This window comes from Pseudophryne corroboree, chromosome 12, assembly GCF_028390025.1.
Source record: "Pseudophryne corroboree isolate aPseCor3 chromosome 12, aPseCor3.hap2, whole genome shotgun sequence".
Lineage (NCBI taxonomy): Eukaryota > Metazoa > Chordata > Amphibia > Anura > Myobatrachidae > Pseudophryne > Pseudophryne corroboree.
In genome coordinates, this window is record NC_086455.1 from 125,644,704 (window position 1) to 125,667,027 (window position 22,324).

General features: G+C 45.1%; 1 protein-coding gene across 1 annotated transcript in view; it reads right to left on the minus strand.

Moving 5' to 3' along the window:
* Nucleotides 1-672: 672 nt before the first annotated feature.
* Nucleotides 673-22,324, minus strand: part of CCDC198 (coiled-coil domain containing 198) — an 84,926-nt gene continuing 63,274 nt past the window's right edge. The window contains exon 6 of the mRNA XM_063947279.1: nucleotides 673-2,036. Coding sequence (XP_063803349.1) covers nucleotides 1,792-2,036 — 245 coding nt within the window. The 3' untranslated portion in view covers nucleotides 673-1,791. The remainder of the gene's footprint in view (nucleotides 2,037-22,324) is intronic.

Below are 22,324 nucleotides of genomic sequence, written 5' to 3' on the forward strand. Positions count from 1 at the left end.
AGTAGGAGATCCATCCTGTACATGAGCAGAATGGATCTACCCTGAAATGGCAGGGTGACAGGAGCAGTGAAAGCCCAGCTGGCTTTGGTAATATTCCATACCCCACGGCAGGTAAGTTGTAAAAGTACAGTAGTGTCCATGACAGTCAAAGTCCCACTCAAATCTTTAGTGCAGTCTGAATGGAATCTAATACAGGTGAAGAATTAAACTTGGAAGTAATTTGAAAGTTTGCCGGTAACTCTCCGTTTACTTAGAGAAGCGTCTCCCCCAAATCCCAGCAACTAGCAGTAGATAGAAACAGCAGTTATTTCAAGCGCATTATTCAGATCAGTAATATATAGTCTCTATAGATACAGGGTGAGTATCCCATATCCAAAATGCTCAGGACCAGAACTATTTTGGATATCGGATTTTTCCGTGTTTTGGAATAATTGCATATCATAATAAGATATCATGGCAATGGGACCTAAGTCTAAGCACAGAATGCATTTATGTTTCATATACACCTTATACACACAGCCAGGTAGGTCATTTAATAAAACATTTTAAAAACTTTGTGTATTAAACAAAGTTTGTGTACATTGAGCCATCAGAAAACAAAAGGTTTCACTATCTCACTCTCACTCCAAAAAGTCCGTGTTTCCATATTTTGGAATATTTGGATATGGGATACTCAACCTGTATATGAAAGTCACATACTGGTTCAAATAAATAAATTTCACTGTTGAATTTTGTTGAATTTTGCACAACATATAAAAAAAAGTTTTCCGCATTTTTAATGTCATGAAGTGATTGTAAAGAATAATTAACTGATGCATAAAATAAAGTATTTTCATTTTATTACATATTTCTACAATCATGTTTCTTCTTTCAGTATCACCAGGTAAAGCATGTGATGGTAGCCAAGAGGAGAAGTCACAGCCACTCCCTAAACGTAAAGCAAACACACAAGACAGGAATCTGACCACTATATGAATAAGGAAGGCCTTGGCTAACTGGGGTTGCTTAGGAGATGCATTATAATGAACGGTAAGGTAAGTGCTATTGTATAGTGTTTAGAGTGTGCATGGCGTGATTGCTTGTATAAATGGATTCATTCATTCACAGTTACTGATATGTACAGGTTGAATATCCCATATCCAAATATTCCGAAATACGGAATATTCCGAAATACTGACTTTTTTGAGTGAGATTGAGATAGTGAAACCTTTGTTTTCTGATGGCTCAATGTACACAAACTTTGTTTAATACACAAAGTTATTAAAAATATTGTATTAAATGACCTTCAGGCTGTGTGTATAAGGTTTATATGAAACATAAATGAATTGTGTGAACGTAGACACACTTTGTTTAATGCACAAAGTTATAAAAAAATTTGGCTAAAATTACCTTCAGGCTGTGTGTATAAGGTGTATATGTAACATAAATGCATTCTGTGCTTAGATTTAGGTCCCATCACCATGATATCTCATTATGGTATGCAATTATTCCAAAATACGTAAAAATCCCATATCCAAAATACCTCTGGTCCCAAGCATTTTGGATAAGGGATACTCAACCTGTATTTGTAAATAACTAAAAAAAATTCTGTACTTTCATAGTCTAGTTATTTCAACACTTTTTGAAAGCAAAAGATGGAGAAATCCCATAGATTGGGCCTTGGTCACAGCTGAACTGAAGGTCCCAGCTCTGCAAGGCAGCAGTCCCAACCATTAATATCAAATACAGTGATAATGTGAATGACTGGAAAACACTTTGCCTTAGTACAAAATAAACATAATCATCAACTGTTTAAAAGTCATGATCAAAGAACTCATCAAATGTAGGGATTTTCTCAGTTCGTGTCCGGATTAAGGCTGGTCGTCGGCTCTTAGCATCTTTTCTGATCCAACTGTCTAGTGAGTCACAGCTCGAGCTGTCATAATTTGACTCGCTTCTATCTTGTTGGGGTTGAAACCACATCTTCAACTTACTCTCTCGCTGGTGGCAATCAGGGGTAGAACTAGGATCACCAATTATCCAATTCAATGTGTTACCTTAAACACAAAATATTGTTCTTGAATATGATCATACTTTCATAACTTGCTGCAAATCAAACCACAAACTATGCATCATATTTTAGATTGTAATTTAGGGCTAACTCAAGAGAATGGCAAATAAGACAACTGTCCCAGGTTTTCATTTAGCCTATCAGTTGTTTCAAAAGTGTACCTCCAACTTTCATAAATCAGCACGTTATTTCTCTTTCAGCAAGGCTGGGGACTGGACATGTTTGGGTGGAGGAGTTGGTACATAAACTACTGTAGCTTTAAAATATAAGCTCCGTTCCCCTGCAACCCTGGAATTTCAGTCTTCTTTATATGCCTCATGGAGTCGGGAACGTTTTCAGGTCCTGTGCAGCCCTTTTTGTAGCTAAATGATTTTTTTCTTTATTTGTAAGTCTTTCGATTCTTTTAAGTTAGGTGCTGTGTACTGCTAATAGCAGTACAGTATGAGTGCATGCAGCTGCTGGAAGCTGTATTCGGGTTGCCATGCGGGGGGTGGGGGGAGGGGGGTACGGAATGGAAGGGGGGTGCCCACACGGGTGTGGTTCGTTTTATCGACAGTATCTAGGTCGACAATGTTTAGGTCGACCACTATAGGTCGACAGTCACTAGGTCGACATGGATGGACGGTCGACAGGGTTTCTAGGTCGACATGTGCTAGGTCGACAGGTCTAAAGGTCGACATGAGGATTTTTTTTTTTTTTGGTGTCGTTTTCTTCGTAAAGTGACCGGGATCCCAAATTAGTGCACCGCGTCCCCTCGCATGGCTCGCTTCGCTCGCCATGCTTCGGGCATGGTGCCTTCGCTACGCTCGGCACACTTATTCGTTCCAATAGTAGTCCACGTGGATCGTTAAGTATAAAAAAATCCAACAAAAAAAAACGTGAAAAACTCATGTCGACCTTTAGACCTGTCGACCTAGCACATGTCGACCTAGAAACCCTGTCGACCTTCCATCCATGTCGACCTAGTGACTGTCGACCTGTAGTGGTCGACCTAAACATTGTCGACCTAGACACTGTCGATCTTCAGACCGGAACCTGCCCACACAGCAATCCAGTCTCTATGGAGTCTGACGGGACCCAGGGACAGTGCGCGCTCTGGGGTGCAGGAGCAGCAGTGTGGTCCTGTATGGGCGGCGCAATCTTTCTGGCGGCTGCATATCCCAGATGCTTTCCTCTTTATTTAAAAGGGAGTAGCACCGCAGCAGAGAGTGAATGCGCTGAGACAGGCTTGGACTGGCCCACATGGGTACAGGGGAAACCACCGGTGGGTTCCACTGCCCGGGGGCCCACCTCCTGCTCTAAGGATCAGGTTCTAGACTATGCATTTGAATTATACATTATACATATGTTGCCTTATACTGGACTATGGTGTATTTTCTACAGTGCGTTGCTGTTATTAATCTGGTACATTATCATGCATGCAGCAGCTGAATTTACTGTATATATTTATGAAGGGGCCCAGACGTTGCACTCTCTAATGGTTAGTCAAACCAATGATATGGCAGGCCACACCCCCTCAGCAGACTAGCCACACCACTAAACATGGGCCCCTACCACTGCATTCCCCCGGTGGACCCTACATGCCCCAGTCCGACACTGCGCTGAGAGAGGGGGCACAGCCTTGATTGCTGGTCTCATTTCCACATTTCAGCAGACGTGGTACAGTCATAGTTACTGCGCACCACTTCACATGCAGGAATGGACTCCTCTCATTTACAGTTACTACAGGCTACCTTGCTGCAGGGAAGAGAAAGTGAAACTGAAGATATTCTCCTCATTCCTATGGGTGTTATCAGTATATATTGCTGTTGCACTCAAAGGGTCACCGACAGCTGTGCCGGGCCCAGGTAATAGGAGGGGGTGTGGCAAGCCCCCCTCCTTAGTACATTTGAAAAAAGTGTTTGTGCAGCCACGAAGTCGGAGGGCAGCAGGACCCAGGTCCCTCCAACAGGCCCAGGTCAAATCTAACCACTTCCCCCCTTCTCTACACCAATGGGCACTCTCACCTATGAGTGTTTATGTAAGCCTAACCATGTTTATGTAAGCTACATGTTGCTATGTGTGGTTTTCAGTATGTAATACTGTGTCACTCTCGCCTATGCATGTCTGTGTACGCTATATAAATATTGCAGTGTCTCACGCTCACTTATGTTTGTTCATCAGAAGATGGCATGGTGTCCCTCTCACCTATACATATCTTGGTATGCTGTACATTGCTGTGTCTCATGCTTGCTTTTGTTGTTCATCACACTCACCTATGCGTGTATCTATATACGCTATATATTGCTGTTTCTTAAGCTCACCATGGGCACCTGTGCCATACAGTATGTCGCTGTCTCACGCTCAGTTTGGGGTGTTCATCAGTATGTAGACCGTGTTACTCAACTGTGAGTATCTGCGCTACAATTGTATTCCTGTGGTTCTCACTTACCTATGCTTGTTTTGCTGTTTCTTTCTCCTTTGTGTGTGTGTGTGTGTGTATATTTATGCATACAGTGGCTAACTCAGTGGTTTTCTGTGCGCTTTCAAGTACCGACCAGTCCCGTGCAAGTATTGAAGGACACTGTGTCAGCCATAGTACAACATACAGGGGCTCAGGCTCTCAACAAGTCAGTGTCCCACCTTATTGAATTGTACTGTGGTGCTTCTATGGGGCACTTGTTATCTTCGGTTGTTTTCCTCCTTTCAAGAGCAGTATTCCCTCCCTTGTTAGCAGTATGTAATATGCTAGGTCCTTTGCGTAGAGTGTGTGGCTTGGGGGTGGGGGGTGGGTGTTAAAAGTGATTCCACTTGCCGACATTCTTTCCTAACCTTCCTTTTGGGTGCTTTACCCTATGACAAACCTAGGCAGACTCAGTTATTTGTTGAAGATAACCTGCTCCAAAAGGCCACACAACTTCACAGTGGTGCTGATAATAGGATAGTGGCCGTACACATTGGGCCTTCACACTCCTATCCAGAATACGGTGTTTTAACATGGTATTGGCCAGACTGTCCAGTCTAACAGTCTTGTTCAACCATTACAACAAGAGCTCCGCCTTGTTCCTTGTTGGGGCTATGCAGGTTCTTCAAGCCGATATGGCACTTTTGCAATTTTGAACATTGAGTTGGCCTGGGATTCTTTTTTGTCCTTCTCTTACAATAGTCGCCAGTAAGCGCGTCTTTCCATTCAGTTTAGTGGTCTAATCTGATCGCGGTCACATCACTGTATTTAAACAATATATTTATGCAGCTTGTCTTTACTTCATGCTTTTAACGACACCTGGTCTACACAGTTCAGGTGCTACAACATTGCATCTTTCTCGCTGTTCGCCTACTGTCTGCTTCCTGAACTTTATCACTAGTGGGCTGTTACTGCCTAGTCCTTCGGTCTTGTTGGGCCAATATTTGTTGCACACGATCGTCTCCTTGTTTGTGACTGTATCATACCCCAGGTTTCCCTAACTGTTATTTCAATGGGTAATACTCCCAAGCTGATCGTGCTGCTCAGCATCTCCTTTAGTTTTATAGTTTGGACCAACCTCACTTGTGGTCATTGTGACTTCTGTCGCTAGGTTTTGAGTGCTGTGACATTGCATCTTCAGCACCAACACCTCCAGTTGTCATCATAGCCAAATCTGACAATCACTGTACTCAACCTCGCAGCCATTCTTCTAACGCTCCAGAGAGCCCAGTTTGGCTTTGCCGGCCAACCAGTTTGTTTTAGGCCATTCAGTACTATGGCAGTGGTGTAAGTATGGTATCTGTTAAGCGCCAACAGCGAGATAGAGGCGCACCAAGGTCGCTGTGTGACTAAGCTAAGCGACACAAGTGGCCGACACAAACACGTGGCCCATCTAGGAGTGGCACTGCAGTGTCAGGCAGGATGGCACTTCAAAAAAATAGTCCCCAAACAGCACATGATGCAAAGAAAAAAAGAGGCGCACCAAGGTCGCTGTGTGACTAAGCTAAGCGACACAAGTGGCCGACACAAACACCTGGCCCATCTAGGAGTGGCACTGCAGTGTCAGGCAGGATGGCACTTCAAAAAAATAGTCCCCAAACAGCACATGATGCAAAGAAAAAAAGAGGCGCACCAAGGTCGCTGTGTGACTAAGCTAAGCGACACAAGTGGCCGACACAAACACCTGGCCCATCTAGGAGTGGCACTGCAGTTTTAGGCAGGATGGCACTTCAAAAAATAGTCCCCAAACAGCACATGATGCAAAGAAAAAAAGAGGCGCACCAAGGTCGCTGTGTGACTAAGCTAAGCGACACAAGTGGCCGACACAAACACCTGGCCCATCTAGGAGTGGCACTGCAGTGTCAGGCAGGATGGCACTTCAAAAAAATAGTCCCCAAACAGCACATGATGCAAAGAAAAAAAGAGGCGCACCAAGGTCGCTGTGTGACTAAGCTAAGCGACACAAGTGGCCGACACAAACACCTGGCCCATCTAGGAGTGGCACTGCAGTGTCAGGCAGGATAGCACTTCAAAAAAATAGTCCCCAAACAACACATGATGCAAAGAAAAAAAGAGGCGCACCAAGGTTGCTGGATGGCTAAGCTAAGCGACACAAGTGGCCGACACAAACACCTGGCCCATCTAGGAGTGGCACTGCAGTGTCAGGCAGGATGGCACTTCAAAAAAATAGTCTCCAAACAGCACATGATGCAAAGAAAAAAAGAGGCGCACCAAGGTCGCTGTGTGACTAAGCTAAGCGACACAAGTGGCCGACACAAACACCTGGCCCATCTAGGAGTGGCACTGCAGTGTCAGGCAGGATGGCACTTCAAAAAAATTGTCCCCAAACAGCACATGATGCAAAGAAAAAAAGAGGCGCACCAAGGTCGCTGTTTATATATATACTGGTGGTCACTGTCAGCAAACTGCAAAACTAAAATGCACCACAGGTATAGAATGTAGATGGATAGTATACTTAATGACGACACAGAGGTAGGCACAGCAGTGGCCTTCCGTATCGTACTGCTATATATAGTATACTGGTGGACAGTGTGTCAGCAAACTGCAAAACTAAAATGCACCACAGGTATAGAATGTAGATGGATAGTATACTTAATGACGACACAGAGGTAGGCACAGCAGTGGCCTTCCGTATCGTACTTCTATATATAGTATACTGGTGGTCACTGTGTCGGCAAACTGCAAAACTAAAATGCACCACAGGTATAGAATGTAGATGGATAGTATACATAATGACGACACAGAGGTAGGCACAGCAGTGGCCTTCCGTATCGTACTGCTATATATAGTATACTGGTGGACACTGTGTCGGCAAACTGCAAAACTAAAATGCACCACAGGTATAGAATGTAGATGGATAGTATACTTAATGACGACACAGAGGTAGGCACAGCAGTGGCCTTCCGTATCGTACTGCTATATATAGTATACTGGTGGACACTGTGTCGGCAAACTGCAAAACTAAAATTCACCACAGGTATAGAATGTAGATGGATAGTATACGTAATGACGACACAGAGGTAGGCACAGCAGTGGCCTTCCGTATCGTACTGCTATATATAGTATACTGGTGGACACTGTGTCAGCAAACTGCAAAACTAAAATGCACCACAGGTATAGAATGTAGATGGATAGTATACTTAATGACGACACAGAGGTAGGCACAGCAGTGGCCTTCCGTATCGTACTGCTATATATAGTATACTGGTGGACACTGTGTCGGCAAACTGCAAAATTAAAATGCACCACAGGTATAGAATGTAGATGGATAGTATACTTAATGACGACACAGAGGTAGGCACAGCAGTGGCCTTCCGTATCGTACTGCTATATATAGTATACTGGTGGTCACTGTGTCGGCAAACTGCAAAACTAAAATGCACCCCAGGTATAGAATGTAGATGGATAGTATACGTAATGACGACACAGAGGTAGGCACAGCAGTGGCCTTCCGTATCGTACTGCTATATATAGTATACTGGTGGACACTGTGTCGGCAAACTGCAAAACTAAAATACACCACAGGTATAGAATGTAGATGGATAGTATACTTAATGACGACACAGAGGTAGGCACAGCAGTGGCCTTCCGTATTGTACTGCTATATATAGTATACTGGTGGACACTGTGTCGGCAAACTGCAAAACTAAAATGCACCACAGGTATAGAATGTAGATGGATAGTATACGTAATGACGACACAGAAGTAGGCACAGCAGTGGCCTTCCGTATCGTACTGCTATATATAGTATACTGGTGGACACTGTGTCGGCAAACTGCAAAACTAAAATGCACCACAGGTATAGAATGTAGATGGATAGTATACTTAATGATGACACAGAGGTAGGCACAGCAGTGGCCTTCCGTATCGTACTGCTATATATAGTATACTGGTGGACACTGTGTCGGCAAACTGCAAAATTAAAATGCACCACAGGTATAGAATGTAGATGGATAGTATACTTAATGACGACACAGAGGTAGGCACAGCAGTGGCCTTCCATATCGTACTGCTATATATAATATACTGGTGGTCACTGTGTCGGCAAACTGCAAAACTAAAATGCACCACAGGTATAGAATGTAGATGGATAGTATACTTAATGATGACACAGAGGTAGGCACAGCAGTGGCCTTCCGTATCGTACTTCTATATATAGTATACTGGTGGTCACTGTGTCGGCAAACTGCAAAACTAAAATGCACCACAGGTATAGAATGTAGATGGATAGTATACTTAATGACGACACAGAGGTAGGCACAGCAGTGGCCTTCCGTATCGTACTGCTATATATAGTATACTGGTGGTCACTGTGTCGGCAAACTGCAAAACTAAAATGCACCACAGGTATAGAATGTAGATGGATAGTATACTTAATGACGACACAGAGGTAGGCACAGCAGTGGCCTTCCGTATCGTACTGCTATATATAGTATACTGGTGGTCACTGTGTCAGCAAACTGCAAAACTAAAATGCACCACAGGTATAGAATGTAGATGGATAGTATACTTAATGACGACACAGAGGTAGGCACAGCAGTGGCCTTCCGTATCGTACTGCTATATATAGTATACTGGTGGTCACTGTGTCAGCAAACTGCAAAACTAAAATGCACCACAGGTATAGAATGTAGATGGATAGTATACTTAATGACGACACAGAGGTAGGCACAGCAGTGGCCTTCCGTATCGTACTGCTATATATAGTATACTGGTGGTCACTGTGTCGGCAAACTGCAAAACTAAAATGCACCACAGGTATAGAATGTAGATGGATAGTATACTTAATGACGACACAGAGGTAGGCACAGCAGTGGCCTTCCGTATCGTACTGCTATATATAGTATACTGGTGGTCACTGTGTCGGCAAACTGCAAAACTAAAATGCACCACAGGTATAGAATGTAGATGGATAGTATACTTAATGACGACACAGAGGTAGGCACAGCAGTGGCCTTCCGTATCGTACTGCTATATATAGTATACTGGTGGTCACTGTGTCGGCAAACTGCAAAACTAAAATGCACCACAGGTATAGAATGTAGATGGATAGTATACTTAATGACGACACAGAGGTAGGCACAGCAGTGGCCTTCCGTATCGTACTGCTATATATAGTATACTGGTGGTCACTCTGCACTGTACTCCTCCTATATAATATTAATTATACTGGAGGTCCCCAGTCCCCACAATTGAATAAAGCAGCACACTGAGCACAGATAATAGGATTTTGGTACTTACCAGGTAAATCCTTTTCTTTGAATCCATAGGGGGCACTGGAGTACTCTTGGGATATGGACGGCTTAGCAGAAACAAAGGCACTGAATATTTAAATTTAGAACTCTCCACCCCTCCATATCCCAGAGTACCTCAGTGTACTACCTCAGTGTTTTTTACTGAGCCGAACAGGAACTATAGAGAGGTTGACAATGGAGAATTCCTATAACATAACGGACAACAACAAAGTTGACACATAACGTTACTGACAACTAAACCGTTGACACCATAACCGATAGAACTTTATAATTTGAACCAATCGGTGAAAATGTGTTACCATAAGCTCGTCTGAGCTTAAAACAACCCAGGTAAAATTGCTCTGGGTGGGCGTCCAGTGCCCCCTATGGATTCAAAGAAAAGGATTTACCTGGTAAGTACCAAAATCCTATTTTCTTTATCATCCACTAGGGGTCACTGGAGTACTCTTGGGACGTACCAAAGCTTCCCCCGTGGGCGGGAGAGCTGTTTGACACCTGTAACACTAAGCGGCCAAAGCTAGATGCTGATGCCGCAAACGTTTCAAACTTGTAAACGCGCACAAACGTGTGCACTGAAGACCATGTAGCCGCACGGTCAAGCTGCGTCGTAGAAGCTCCACGACCAGCTGGCCATGACGTTCCCACAGAACCTGTGGGATGAGCTATTACTGATGTAGGCGACTGTAACTTAGCCTTAAGGTAAGCCTGACGTGTAGTCAGTTTTATCCATGTGGATAAGATCTGCTGAGAAGCTGGCTAACCCCACTTGGCAGCATCATAGTGAACAAACAACGTATCCGTATTACGAACTGTAGACGTCCGGGACATATAAACGCGTAATGCGCGTACCACAATCAGAATTCTAGAATGTGCTGTCAACACAGGAACCACTATTAGTTGATTGATGTGAAAAAATGACACTAGCTTTGGTAAGAAATCGGAATTCGTCCGAAGTTCCGCTCTGTCATCAGGAAACCCAAATACGGTGGCTTGAAGACAAGGCACCCAAATTTGAAAAACCCCTTTTCGAAGCTAAGGCTAGAAGAAAAAACGTTTTCCAAGTGAGAAACGTAATATCCACTTGTTGTAAGGGTTCAAAATATGAAGACTGTTAGAAATCTGAACCCAGCTTCAAGTCGCATGGCGCTGTAGGTGGGATAAATGGAGGCTGCACCCTGAGGACACCCTGCAGAAAGGTGTGTACCGACGGCAATAGAGCCAATCGTCTTTGAAAATAAATTGACAACACAGATACCTGCACCTTCAGTGTAGATAAACGCAGTTCTCCATCCAACCCCGTCTGTAAAAATAACAGAATACGGGTAACTTGAAAGATGATGTCGGAAACTTCCGAGCTTCACACCAACCTATATAGGCACGCCAAATTCTGTAATAATGAGCTGCCGTAACCGGCTGCCTAGCTCGTAACATGGTTGGTATAACCGATACTGTAATGCCCTCTCTGTTTCTTAAGAGGGCGGTCTCAACAACCACCCCGTCAACCGCAGCCGCGGTAAATAGAGGTAAAAGAATGGCCCCTGTTGTAACGGGCTGGACGTAGTATGAGCGGCCAAGGATCGTCTGCGAGTATTCCTCGGAGATTCCAGAAGTAAGCTCTCCGAGACCCATGAGATATCCCTAGTATGACTGTGACGAACTGTCTTATGATCCGTTTTAGCAACGGAGAGAGCAGCGGAAAACGGTGGAACCAGATACACGAGGCTGTACGGCCACGCGAATGTGAGAGCATCCACCGCCACTGCCCTTGGGATCTGTCGTTCTGTACACATACTGGGCGTTTGTAATTGTGGCGAGATGCCATCATGTCCACCTGAGGGAAACCCCACCTGTGGACCCACATGTGAAACACCTCTCGATTTAATGCCCAGTCTCCTGGATGAAAATCACGACGGTTGAGATCATCTGTCTCACAGATGTCCACTCCCGGAATGAACCCAGTCGACAATATCACCTTGTGGTATTCTGGGCAATTGAGGATTCGAGCTACTTCCCGCATTGCCATGCGGCTTCTCTGTCCTCCCTGGTTGTTGTGTATGCAACTACCGTTGCGTTGTCTGACTGCACTTGGACAGTCTGAGAGCGAAGCATGTAGTGCATTGTAAATTGCACGGAGTTCCAGGACATCTATAGACAGCAATCTGTCGTGATCCGTTTAGAAACCCTGTCGCTGACCATTTTAAACTACAACTCCCCAACCTCTGAGACTCTCGCCCAGAGTAGAGACACCCTCGGCCCCCTGTGGGAAACGCGAGTGAAACCCGCCGAACTGAAGCGCTTCGAAAGCACATCATTGTTCCTAATAGGCGAATACACCAATGTACCGATAGTGTGCGTGGCTTGAGCACTAATTGTACCAGATCGTATAATCTGTTCTTTCTGGTGTAGTAGGGAAATCTTTGATTTACCGTATCTGTAATCATACCTAGGAATCGAAGTCGTTGAGACGGAATTAGATGCGATTGTTTTTGAACTTGACACTGCAACCGTGGTGTACGTTAGTAGCGCAAGTAAGAGGAGCCTCTGTTGAGACGGAGCTCTTATGAGCAGATCGTCTAAGTATGGAACGATTGTCACTGCCAGGGCTCTGAGATGAGCTATCATCACAAACATCACTTTGGTGAATACCCGAGGCTCTGACAAGAGGCCAAACGGTAGAACCTGAAACGGTTAATGGTTGCGGCGTATTGCAAAACGCAAGAACCTGTGATGAAGTGACCAAACCGTAATGGGTAAATACGCATCCTGAAGATCAAGCGCAATCATGCCATCTTGTGGCTCCAAATATGCAAATACTAACCGCAGAAAATCCATTTTCAATCTGTAGTAAGTGACTTGCTGATTGAGACTGCGACGGAGCCCTCCGGCTTCGGTACCCCAAACAGAGGGGAATAATAACCCTGACTTTGTTGGTGTACCAGGCCTGGAAATAAAAACTGCTGAAACCAGCAGAGACTGAATGGCAACCTGCCAAAACGCCTAATTTCGTCCGACAGAGGCAGTCTTGTCTTTTAACCTTTAAATAGCGGATACATCCATGATTGGATGGCTGGAAACCCGGCAAATGTAACGTGTAAAGGCGCGCTTCCACAATTGGAAATTCGAGATGGCCTGAGAGGCCGTCAAGCCACTGGCTTGTTGTGACTTTAGCGCCCTGGCGTTACAAGGCGTGACTGTTTTTGTACCACAGCCTTGAAAAGACTGAAGTCTAAAGGCTTTAAACGCCGGACCAGAGTATTTCCGTCTTGATACCGGAGGAGGCAATGGCTAGACTTTACCCCTCCCCCCCGCCTTGGCCTGAAATATCAAATTTAGGACCAAACAACTTCTGGCCTTGTCGTGCTGAAACTAGCGACAATGAAAAGCGAGAATCGAGGTAACAGGCGTCAGCAGAAGCTTTACAGAGATACTCTGCAGCTTCTCATTAACGATAAGTCTAACGTCATCATTGTTTCCATACATAGAGCGCCTAGTGACCCAAATGTATCTTGGGTCTTTATAAGGTTTGACACAGACGAATTCACCAATGGCGATTCTCCCATTTAGATGTGGAAACGGGTAAATAGACTTAAATCTTAGTCAGATATTCTAAATAAGAAACTCATTGAAGATCTGTCGTTTATTAAATACGACGGATTAGATGTTAGAGTCTCCTTAGTCTCTGTAAAATTGAGACATTGACTCACTGATCATTAGCAATGTATGGTTGCCCAAACCCCGCACTATCTGACTGCTGGTCTAATGTGCCCTTCTCACTCGTAGTTATCGCTGTGAGGTTTGACATAGAATTGTCAGACTGCATTAAATTATAAGACCAGTTAAATTAACACCCTGGTACCCAAAGGGAAGTTGGACCTTTGGAAAGGCTGAGACTCCTCCGTTAGAGCTGGCGGAGTAACTTCCGAGACTCCGATCTTACCGCTCCTGTCGAGCGGAGTCAATTTGAATTGCCAATGCTTAACATAGGATCTGGGAATGAACAGGCTTCCGGAGTGGAAACCTACAAAGCAACTGAATCTGTGGTAGATTTATGTACAGACATTGTAGTAAACCTTATATTTAGTCTGTGTTGGAGCCTTACCCCTTATACACACAGACAACACAATAGCCAAAGGCCAGACACTTGCACGACCCAGTAAAATCTTTACTTAAGGTGTGTAATATATATATATATATATATATATATATATATATATATATATATATATATATTTATGTCGAAATACAGTTCACATGGGCAGCCTATGTGAAACCTGAACCAAAATTCCCACTAACACCCCTGCGCCTCCGTGTGGAGTAGAGATGTAGGGCAGGAATGTTCTGGAATTACAAACTGGAAGAAACAGGAAACATGGTTAAAATGGCCCCCATGCCATGCTTACACTGATAATCACAGGACAGAGTACAATACCTGCTGCAGTGTTAATATAGACTCAATAGACTATTATACATTGATAATCACAGTCTAGTATACAGAGATAAACACATGCAGGTTACAATACATGCCTTCAGTGTTAATATAGGCTCAATAGCCTATTATACAGTGCATAATCACAGGCAGGTCACAATCCAGTTAATATAAGCTCTGCCTGCAGTTAATTTTGTATTAACATTTCTATAGATATGGCAGCCTGCTATTCTTTCCCCTTGCAGCCGCGCTGTAATCAGCCAGGTCCCCCACCCACCCCTTCCCTGTACTCCCTGTAGCGCTGTCTCAGCGGTGAGCCGGGAAGCTCATTGCAGGGAGGCGAGGGACACATTTCAGAGCAGCGGAGGTCGGCTGGCCGGAGCGCGTAGCTGCTTCCGGCGTCGCTAGCCAAGCTGCGGCGGGTCTCCCCCTCTGGGCGCTGCACTTTCAATACAGCGCTGACGGAGCGCCTGGCGGGAGGACGGAGCGCCTGGGGCGGGCGGCCGGAGCGGGCAGACGGAGCGCTGGACGGAGCGGCTGGGGCGGCTATTATGAGCGGCAGTGAGCGGGCGCATTACCAACGGACCCCACACAGCGGGGCGGCAGTCTGCGCTGACCACCCCGTTTCCCCAGCATACCTTTTGTAGGGAGGTCTGCGACGGGCTTCTAAGCTCCGAGTTCTCCGGTCATGGCTGCGACGGGGCTTCTATCTGTAAGCTCCGTCCAGCTCTTCAGGTCATGGCTGCGACGGGGCTTCTATGTGTAAGCCCCGTCCAGCTGTTGCAGGAGACAGTGGGCTGCCTGTGGCTGTGAGGGTGCTCTTTGTGAGGACCGAAACGCCATGCGCTGCCCGTGCAGCGGCACTATCCCGGACCCATGTTTTTCCAGAAACTGGGAAGGGATGTGCTATGTGAAAAAAAATGGTAAAATGTAAAAGTAAAAATGAAAAATTTAATAAAATCTTCCACCAAGTGTGGGAACTTCCCACAAGCCTTGTTAGTGCTGTGAGCACAGAAAAAACACTGAGGTAGTACACTGAGGTACTCTGGGATATGGAGGGGTGGAGAGTTCTAAATTTAAATATTCAGTGCCTTTGTTTCTGCTAAGCCGTCCATATCCCAAGAGTACTCCAGTGCCCCCTATGGATGATAAAGAAATGGAGTGTTTTTCAGGCAGACAACGTATACTGGTGGTCACTGTCAGCAAAACTCTGCACTGTACTCCTGCTATATAATACAGCTGCTCCCCAGTCCCCACAATTAAGCAGTGTGAGCACAGATATATGCAGCACACTGAGCACAGATATGGAGCGTTTTTTTCAGGCAGAGAACGGATAAAACTGGTGGTCACTGATCAGCAAAACTCTGCACTGTACTCCTAACAGCTGCTCCCCAGTCCTCCACACAATTAAGCAATCAAGTTCAACAATAAAGTGAATAAATGGAGAGGACGCCAGCCACGTCCTCTCCCTATCATCTCCAATGCACGAGTGAAAATGGCGGCGACGCGCGGCTGCTTATATAGAATCCGAATCTCGCGAGAATCCGACAGCGGGATGATGACGTTCGGGCGCGCTCGGGTTAGCCGAGCAAGGCGGGAAGGTTCGAACCTGCCTCGGACCCGTGTAAAATGGGTGAAGTTCGGGGGGGTTCGGTTTCCGAGAAACCGAACCCGCTCATCACTAATAGGAACCAGTGGCTTTTCGCAGTGACTGTCATTACATTTATGTGAAATTCTTATAAAGGGGAATATCAAATTACTCGTAGTATATTACCGTGGGTAATGATATCGCGTGGTGCTATCCTATTAGCAGCTTATCTGGGCTTGTGTTACCTGGATCAGTGCTGGCTTTTCAGGGGTTGCGGCGGCGAAAACACACAGATTTCACTGAACCTGCGTGTCTACTGACAAAAAAAAAAAAAAAAAATTTCACGGGAGAACTAACTGGATACCCCATAATAAAATATCAGTGAAACATCGTAATAAGTCACGAAAAACACTAGTTTTTCGCTCCCCATGTAACTGAATACCACCTCTAGAGTATCTGTTTCCACCAAACCTGAGGTTGCTACCTGAAATTACCCTAGTCAGGGTTCACTGTGTGATTGTAATCCTAGTGACTCTAGACTGGCTACTCATGTCGGGGTACGGTGACATTTTTAAATTCTTGGCAAGTCTTGAGTGGCGTCTCACTGTCATCCAGATCTGCTGCAACAACGTCCATTTCTACAGCTGGATCTCCCTGGGTTGATTTTAACAGCCTGGATTTGACCCTGAGTTTTTTAAAGCTAAAGGTTTTTTTCTAACTCTATCATTTTTTTTTCCAACAGCATTTTGCCCTTCTTCAAGGGGTCCATACCAGTTTAAGGGGTGTTGGTGTATTCCACTACCGTGTTTCATCTGCCAACAGCACGGTGGGATCTTTATCTAGTCCTGTCAACTTTCAAACAGGCTTCAGTTGAGCCTTTACATTCAGCAGATCTTTAATTGATGATAGCAAAGGTATCTTCTTTAAGGCTAATGCCATAGCCCACAGCTCTGTTACCAGGTTGGGGGCTTTGTCTTGCAAGCCGTCTTGTCTCCTCTTACATGACGTAAAAGCAGTTCTCCTTACTGTTCCTACGTTCAAGCAGAAAGTTGTTTCACTTAAACCAGAAATAGTCTTTTCTCTTTCAGCCACTAGGGGACACTGGAGGCTTAAGACATTGGGGTATAGACAGGTGGTTAAGTGGAGCCGGCACTTTAAATTTTAGAATTGTCACTGGCTCCTCCCCCTCTATGCCCCCCTCCAGACCAGTTTTAGAAATGTGCCCGTGGGAGCTGGTTCCCTCTCTGGGCTTCTCCAGTTATATTGGTATTTGTATTTTTATTTAATTACATGAAGATTTTCTTCTGCTGGACAGGCAAACAGCTCTGCCCCTGTTTTCCTGCAACAAGGGAGCTGCCGGGGAGACTATCACAGCCTCTTGAGACTGGTGCCAGGGTCCCCGGCTGCAGAGAAAAAACAAGGTAACCAACGGGTTGGGAGTCGGGCGCTCACACGGGGCTGGTTCACCAATCAGCAGCTGCCAAAAAATAGGATTAGTCACTCCTACAAATAAGCATAAATCCAAAAAAAGAAGAAGAAGGCAGCGCTAAATAATAAATATGAATGGATTGTCTGTAAGGCGCACACAATTTAATAAGAATAAAATACACACATAAACACATTAAAACATTAAAAAGAATAGAAGTTGAATAAGTCACCCCAAGTTTTGTATGTGCAAATTAGGACAATATGGGCTGTACCACTTAAAATTGCAATGGACAGTTCTTACTCCTATAGAACCGAGAGCTCAGTCCAATGTACCATAAGTCCGACTGTATAACATCCTCTGGAGGGTAGTCCCAACTATGTAATAGCAATCAGGATCCTCACCAGAGCTGCGGTTGTCTTTCTTGCTTGAGTCTGTAATCGGTACGTTTTAGGAGATGGTCTGTGTAGATGAGTACAATCCAAAAAGGTGGCCGGCATGCACAGTATTTAAATGGTCCTGTAAATCGGGGTGACAGGGGGCACACCTGTCACCCCTATTTACAGGACTATTTAAATACTGTGCAAATAATGTGTTTATGTGTGCATTTTATACCTCTTAAATTGTGTGCGCCTTACAGACAATCCATTCATATTTATTACTTAGCGCTGCCTTCTTCTTCTCCGGCTGCAGAGACCACTGTCCCTGGGGTGTACCTAACGCAGCTGCATGCAGCTAACATTCCAGTCCCCGCCAGCAATACCGCCCCCGGCCCGCATGGCAGCACGTGGCTAGCGGGGAGTCCAGGAACTTAACAGGTGGTATTGTTAGGTGAGCATGTTAACCCGCTGTGCACTCTGCATTTGCGGGGGCGGAGCTTAACTCCAGACTACAGACGGTCTCTGGCTCCCAGCGGCCCATGCGCTCCCTGTGTACAGGGAGTACACATGTCAGTGGCCATTGCTGCTCACCACGCTGATCATCAGCGCTGACACCCTGCACCCAGCCACAAACGGAACTTGTGGGGAGACATTGTGTAGCATATCACACACATCTCTAGATAACTGTGTAGATATACTGTATCAGGTGCCTGAGCTATATATACATATATATTGCTAACTAGGGCGGGTGTGACTGCTCTACCTTCCCTTTTGCCTTCTTCCCCACATCAGGGTCTGTATCTATATATTTACATTTCTCCTGACTGTATTACAAGAGCTTGATGATCATTTAGCTTTAGGTTGGAAACACCCTGATAAAAATTTTTTTTCAGGTTTCCAAAAGGAACCTCGCCGCTTATCCTTTTCCAGCAGCCAATAGAGATCAATAGGAGACTCCACCTTCCAATACCATTCTTCCAATAGCGGGGGCTACCTCTCTAAAGGAACCTTCGGACCGCAAATTGAAAACGATGCTTAAATCTATTTACATTGCAGTAGCAGTACTTATCCGGCCTGCGCTGGTGGGCTCCTGGGTAAATAAGACCATGGAAGCCTGGGCAGATCAGTTATCTTCTGGTTTGCGGGAGGGGCTCCTGAAGGAGGAGCTGCTGATCATGCTGACAGAACACTTCCAGGAGTCGGCAGTCTACTTAGGTGAGACCTCCAGAGATGTGGGTACGCTGGGTTTCAGAATTTTAGCTTTAGCAGTCTCAGCTCAGGCTTTGACAATGGCAGGCGGATGCAGAATCTAAACGAGCGGTAGAGGCTCTGCCGTTTAATGATCAGGTGCGTTTTGGGCCTTTGAAAAAGTCACGTGGAGCGTGACGAAACGTGTTAGGACCCTCTTTCCTTCACACACCTCTCACCGCTTGCTCCCCGAACAGCTGAATACGGCCATCAGTTCCCTGCCTGCATCACTTTGGTCCCCTTTGCCGGCTTGGAGACCGTGTACATCTGCAACGGGACGGCCGTTTGAGTGCAACAGCCACACCATCCTCTCCCCGCTAAGCCAATAGAGTGGGCACTGCAGGAATTCACAACCGAGGACGCTCTGTGTTACCAGCCCACGGGAGAAGGTAAAGTGACTACACACAATACGATACTGACAGACGGCTGCGGGGCATATTGCTACAAACTTGTGGCATAGAAACATTGTATCCACTCTGCATTGAGAGAGTTGAACTATTCACACTACCATCATTTATACAGCAAGTACCATGGTTAAGCTACTATGATGATTTATCTATAGCCTAATTACCAACATTGTTACAGCTGCTAGACTCAGCAATATATTCCATCTGCATAAGCATTTCAGGACAGCAATTCCTAGTGGATTTTTACCAATTTGGGTGGATACTGATGATATAATCTTATATACGGTGCTATAGTGTTGCAAATTTATATATTTATATATTTCAATAGTGTGGATCTTTTTGATGCTACTTTTAAATGTATTATACTAATAAACTCTTTTAGAAACGTCAGCTCTACTCTCCTACAATTTATTCTATATTTTTTCACTCCCATGAGCGCAGCCGTTTTTCTTTTTCTTTTGTCTTTAATAAAATAACTGATAGGAGTGTACTACACTATGGGGGTCAAAAAACTAGACAGTGGAACAATGGCAGTGAGTGTTGTGGAGTGACAAATCACGGTTTACCCTTTTCAGATCAGATGGACATGTTTGGGTTTGGCAATTGCCAGGAGAACGTCTGATGCTAGAGTGTACAGCGCCTACAGTAAAGCATGGAGGTGGTGGCGTTATGCTGTGGGGCTGTTTCAGCTGGTTTGGCATGGGTCCACTAGTTTTAATGCATGGTCACATTAACTCTGAGAAGTATAAAGATGTTCTCTATAACTCTTTGTTCCCTACATTGTGGCAGTTCTGCAGAAATGACAAATGTTTTTATCAGGACAACAATGCCACCTGTTTCTAGGGCGACGCTGTACTGGTATACAGAAAACTCAATAACACGGATAGACTGGTCGGCTCAGAGTCCAGATCTTAACCCCACTGACAACCTCTGGGACAAATTCAATTGATGGGTGCGTTCTAGGCTGACTCAACCTTCTTCAGTGTGATAAACCTACCGCCTGCTGTTGTCTAGGAACTTGTGGACAGTTTGCCAAGATGGGTATCTGCAGTAATCACTGCACATGGCAGACCTACAAAGTAATGATGTCAATAAAATCTTATTGATCTACAGCAGGGGTGGGGAACCTTTGGCCCTCCAGCTATTGTTGGACTACACATACCAGCATGCCTTGCAACAGTTTTACATTTGGCCATGGTAAAACTGTTGCAGGGCATGCTGGGATGTGTATTTCAACAACAGCTGGAGGGCCAAAGGTACCCCATCCCTGATCTACAGGATTTGCTGTCAGTGTCCAATCACTTTTGTCAACATAGTGTATATAAAGTAGGTGGCGCAGGTGGATAATAAAGCGCAACAGTTTAAATCCGACTTTGACAGTTTGTTAGAAAGTCAGCTGCATTTCACCTTTAGCTGTCCTGAATTGTCATGTAGGCAGTAACTTGTCCCTCCCCTCCTCTCTGTTTTCCAAGGGTTCTAGGGTCCTCTTAACCCCCCAAAGCCAGGCTTTGATACACCATGGAGGAATTGTATGAGTGGGTGAATCAATCACCGACACTGAGGCTTGTTATTGGTCGTACTGCACCCACCTCGCTAAATTTTAAAGTGGCAGCGTAGATGTGCTACCAATTAGGTGGTAGTGATACTGATAATAGGATCCCTGTAGTATACAGTATGCTCTTCTAGAATACTACACACCCCTATTTCTGTGAACGAATGTACTGAGAACATCTATTTAATTCCTCCCAATTGTACGTTGTAAATTTGGGTTTGTCCCACTCTCCTGACACTCAGGTATTTTATACCTTCTGCCAATGTAGCCTATAGTGGCAATTCCCCCATGTATGTAGCACTCTCACGTTCCATAGGGTTACAGGTTTTTCTAAGTGTTTCTTTTAAACAGGTTTTGTAGCATTGCATCACTTACTACTAAATACTTAAAACTAGTGATGAGCGGGTTCGGTTTTTCGGAAACCGAAGCCCCCCGAACTTCACCCATTTTACACGGGTCCGAGGCAGGTTCGAACCTTCCCGCCTTGCTCGGCTAACCCGAGCGCGCCCGAACGTCATCATCCCGCTGTCGGATTCTCGCGAGATTCGGATTCTATATAAGCAGCCGCGCGTCGCCGCCATTTTCACTCGTGCATTGGAGATGATAGGGAGTGGCTGGCGTCCTCTCCGTTTATTGTTGAACTTGATTGCTTTATTGCTTAATTGTGGGGAGGACTGGGGAGCAGCTGTTAGGAGTACAGTGCAGAGTTTTGCTGATCAGTGACCACCAGTTTTATCCGTTCTCTGCCTGAAAAAAACGCTCCATATCTGTGCTCAGTGTGCTGCATAATATATCTGTGCTCACACTGCTTAATTGTGGGGACTGGGGAGCAGCTGTATTATATAGCAGGAGTACAGTGCAGAGTTTTGCTGACAGTGACCACCAGTATACGTTGTCTGCCTGAAAAACACTCCATATCTGTGCTCAGTGTGCTGCTTTATTGTGGGGACTGGGGACCACCAGTATAATTAATATTATATAGGAGGAGTACAGTGCAGAGTTTTGCTGACTAGTGACCACCAGTATACTATATATAGCAGTACGATACGGAAGGCCACTGCTGTGCCTACCTCTGTGTCGTCATAAAGTATACTATCCATCTACATTCTATACCTGTGGTGCATTTTAGTTTTGCAGTTTGCCGACACAGTGACCACCAGTATACTATATATAGCAGTACGATACGGAAGGCCACTGCTGTGCCTACCTCTGTGTCGTCATAAAGTATACTATCCATCTACATTCTACACCTGTGGTGCATTTTAGTTTTGCAGTTTGCTGACACAGTGACCACCAGTATACTATATATAGCAGTACGATACGGAAGGCCACTGCTGTGCCTACCTCTGTGTCGTCATTAAGTATACTATCCATCTACATTCTACACCTGTGGTGCATTTTAGTTTTGCAGTTTGCTGACACAGTGACCACCAGTATACTATATATAGCAGTACGATATGGAAGGCCACTGCTGTGCCTACCTCTGTGTCGTCATTAAGTATACTATCCATCTACATTCTATACCTGT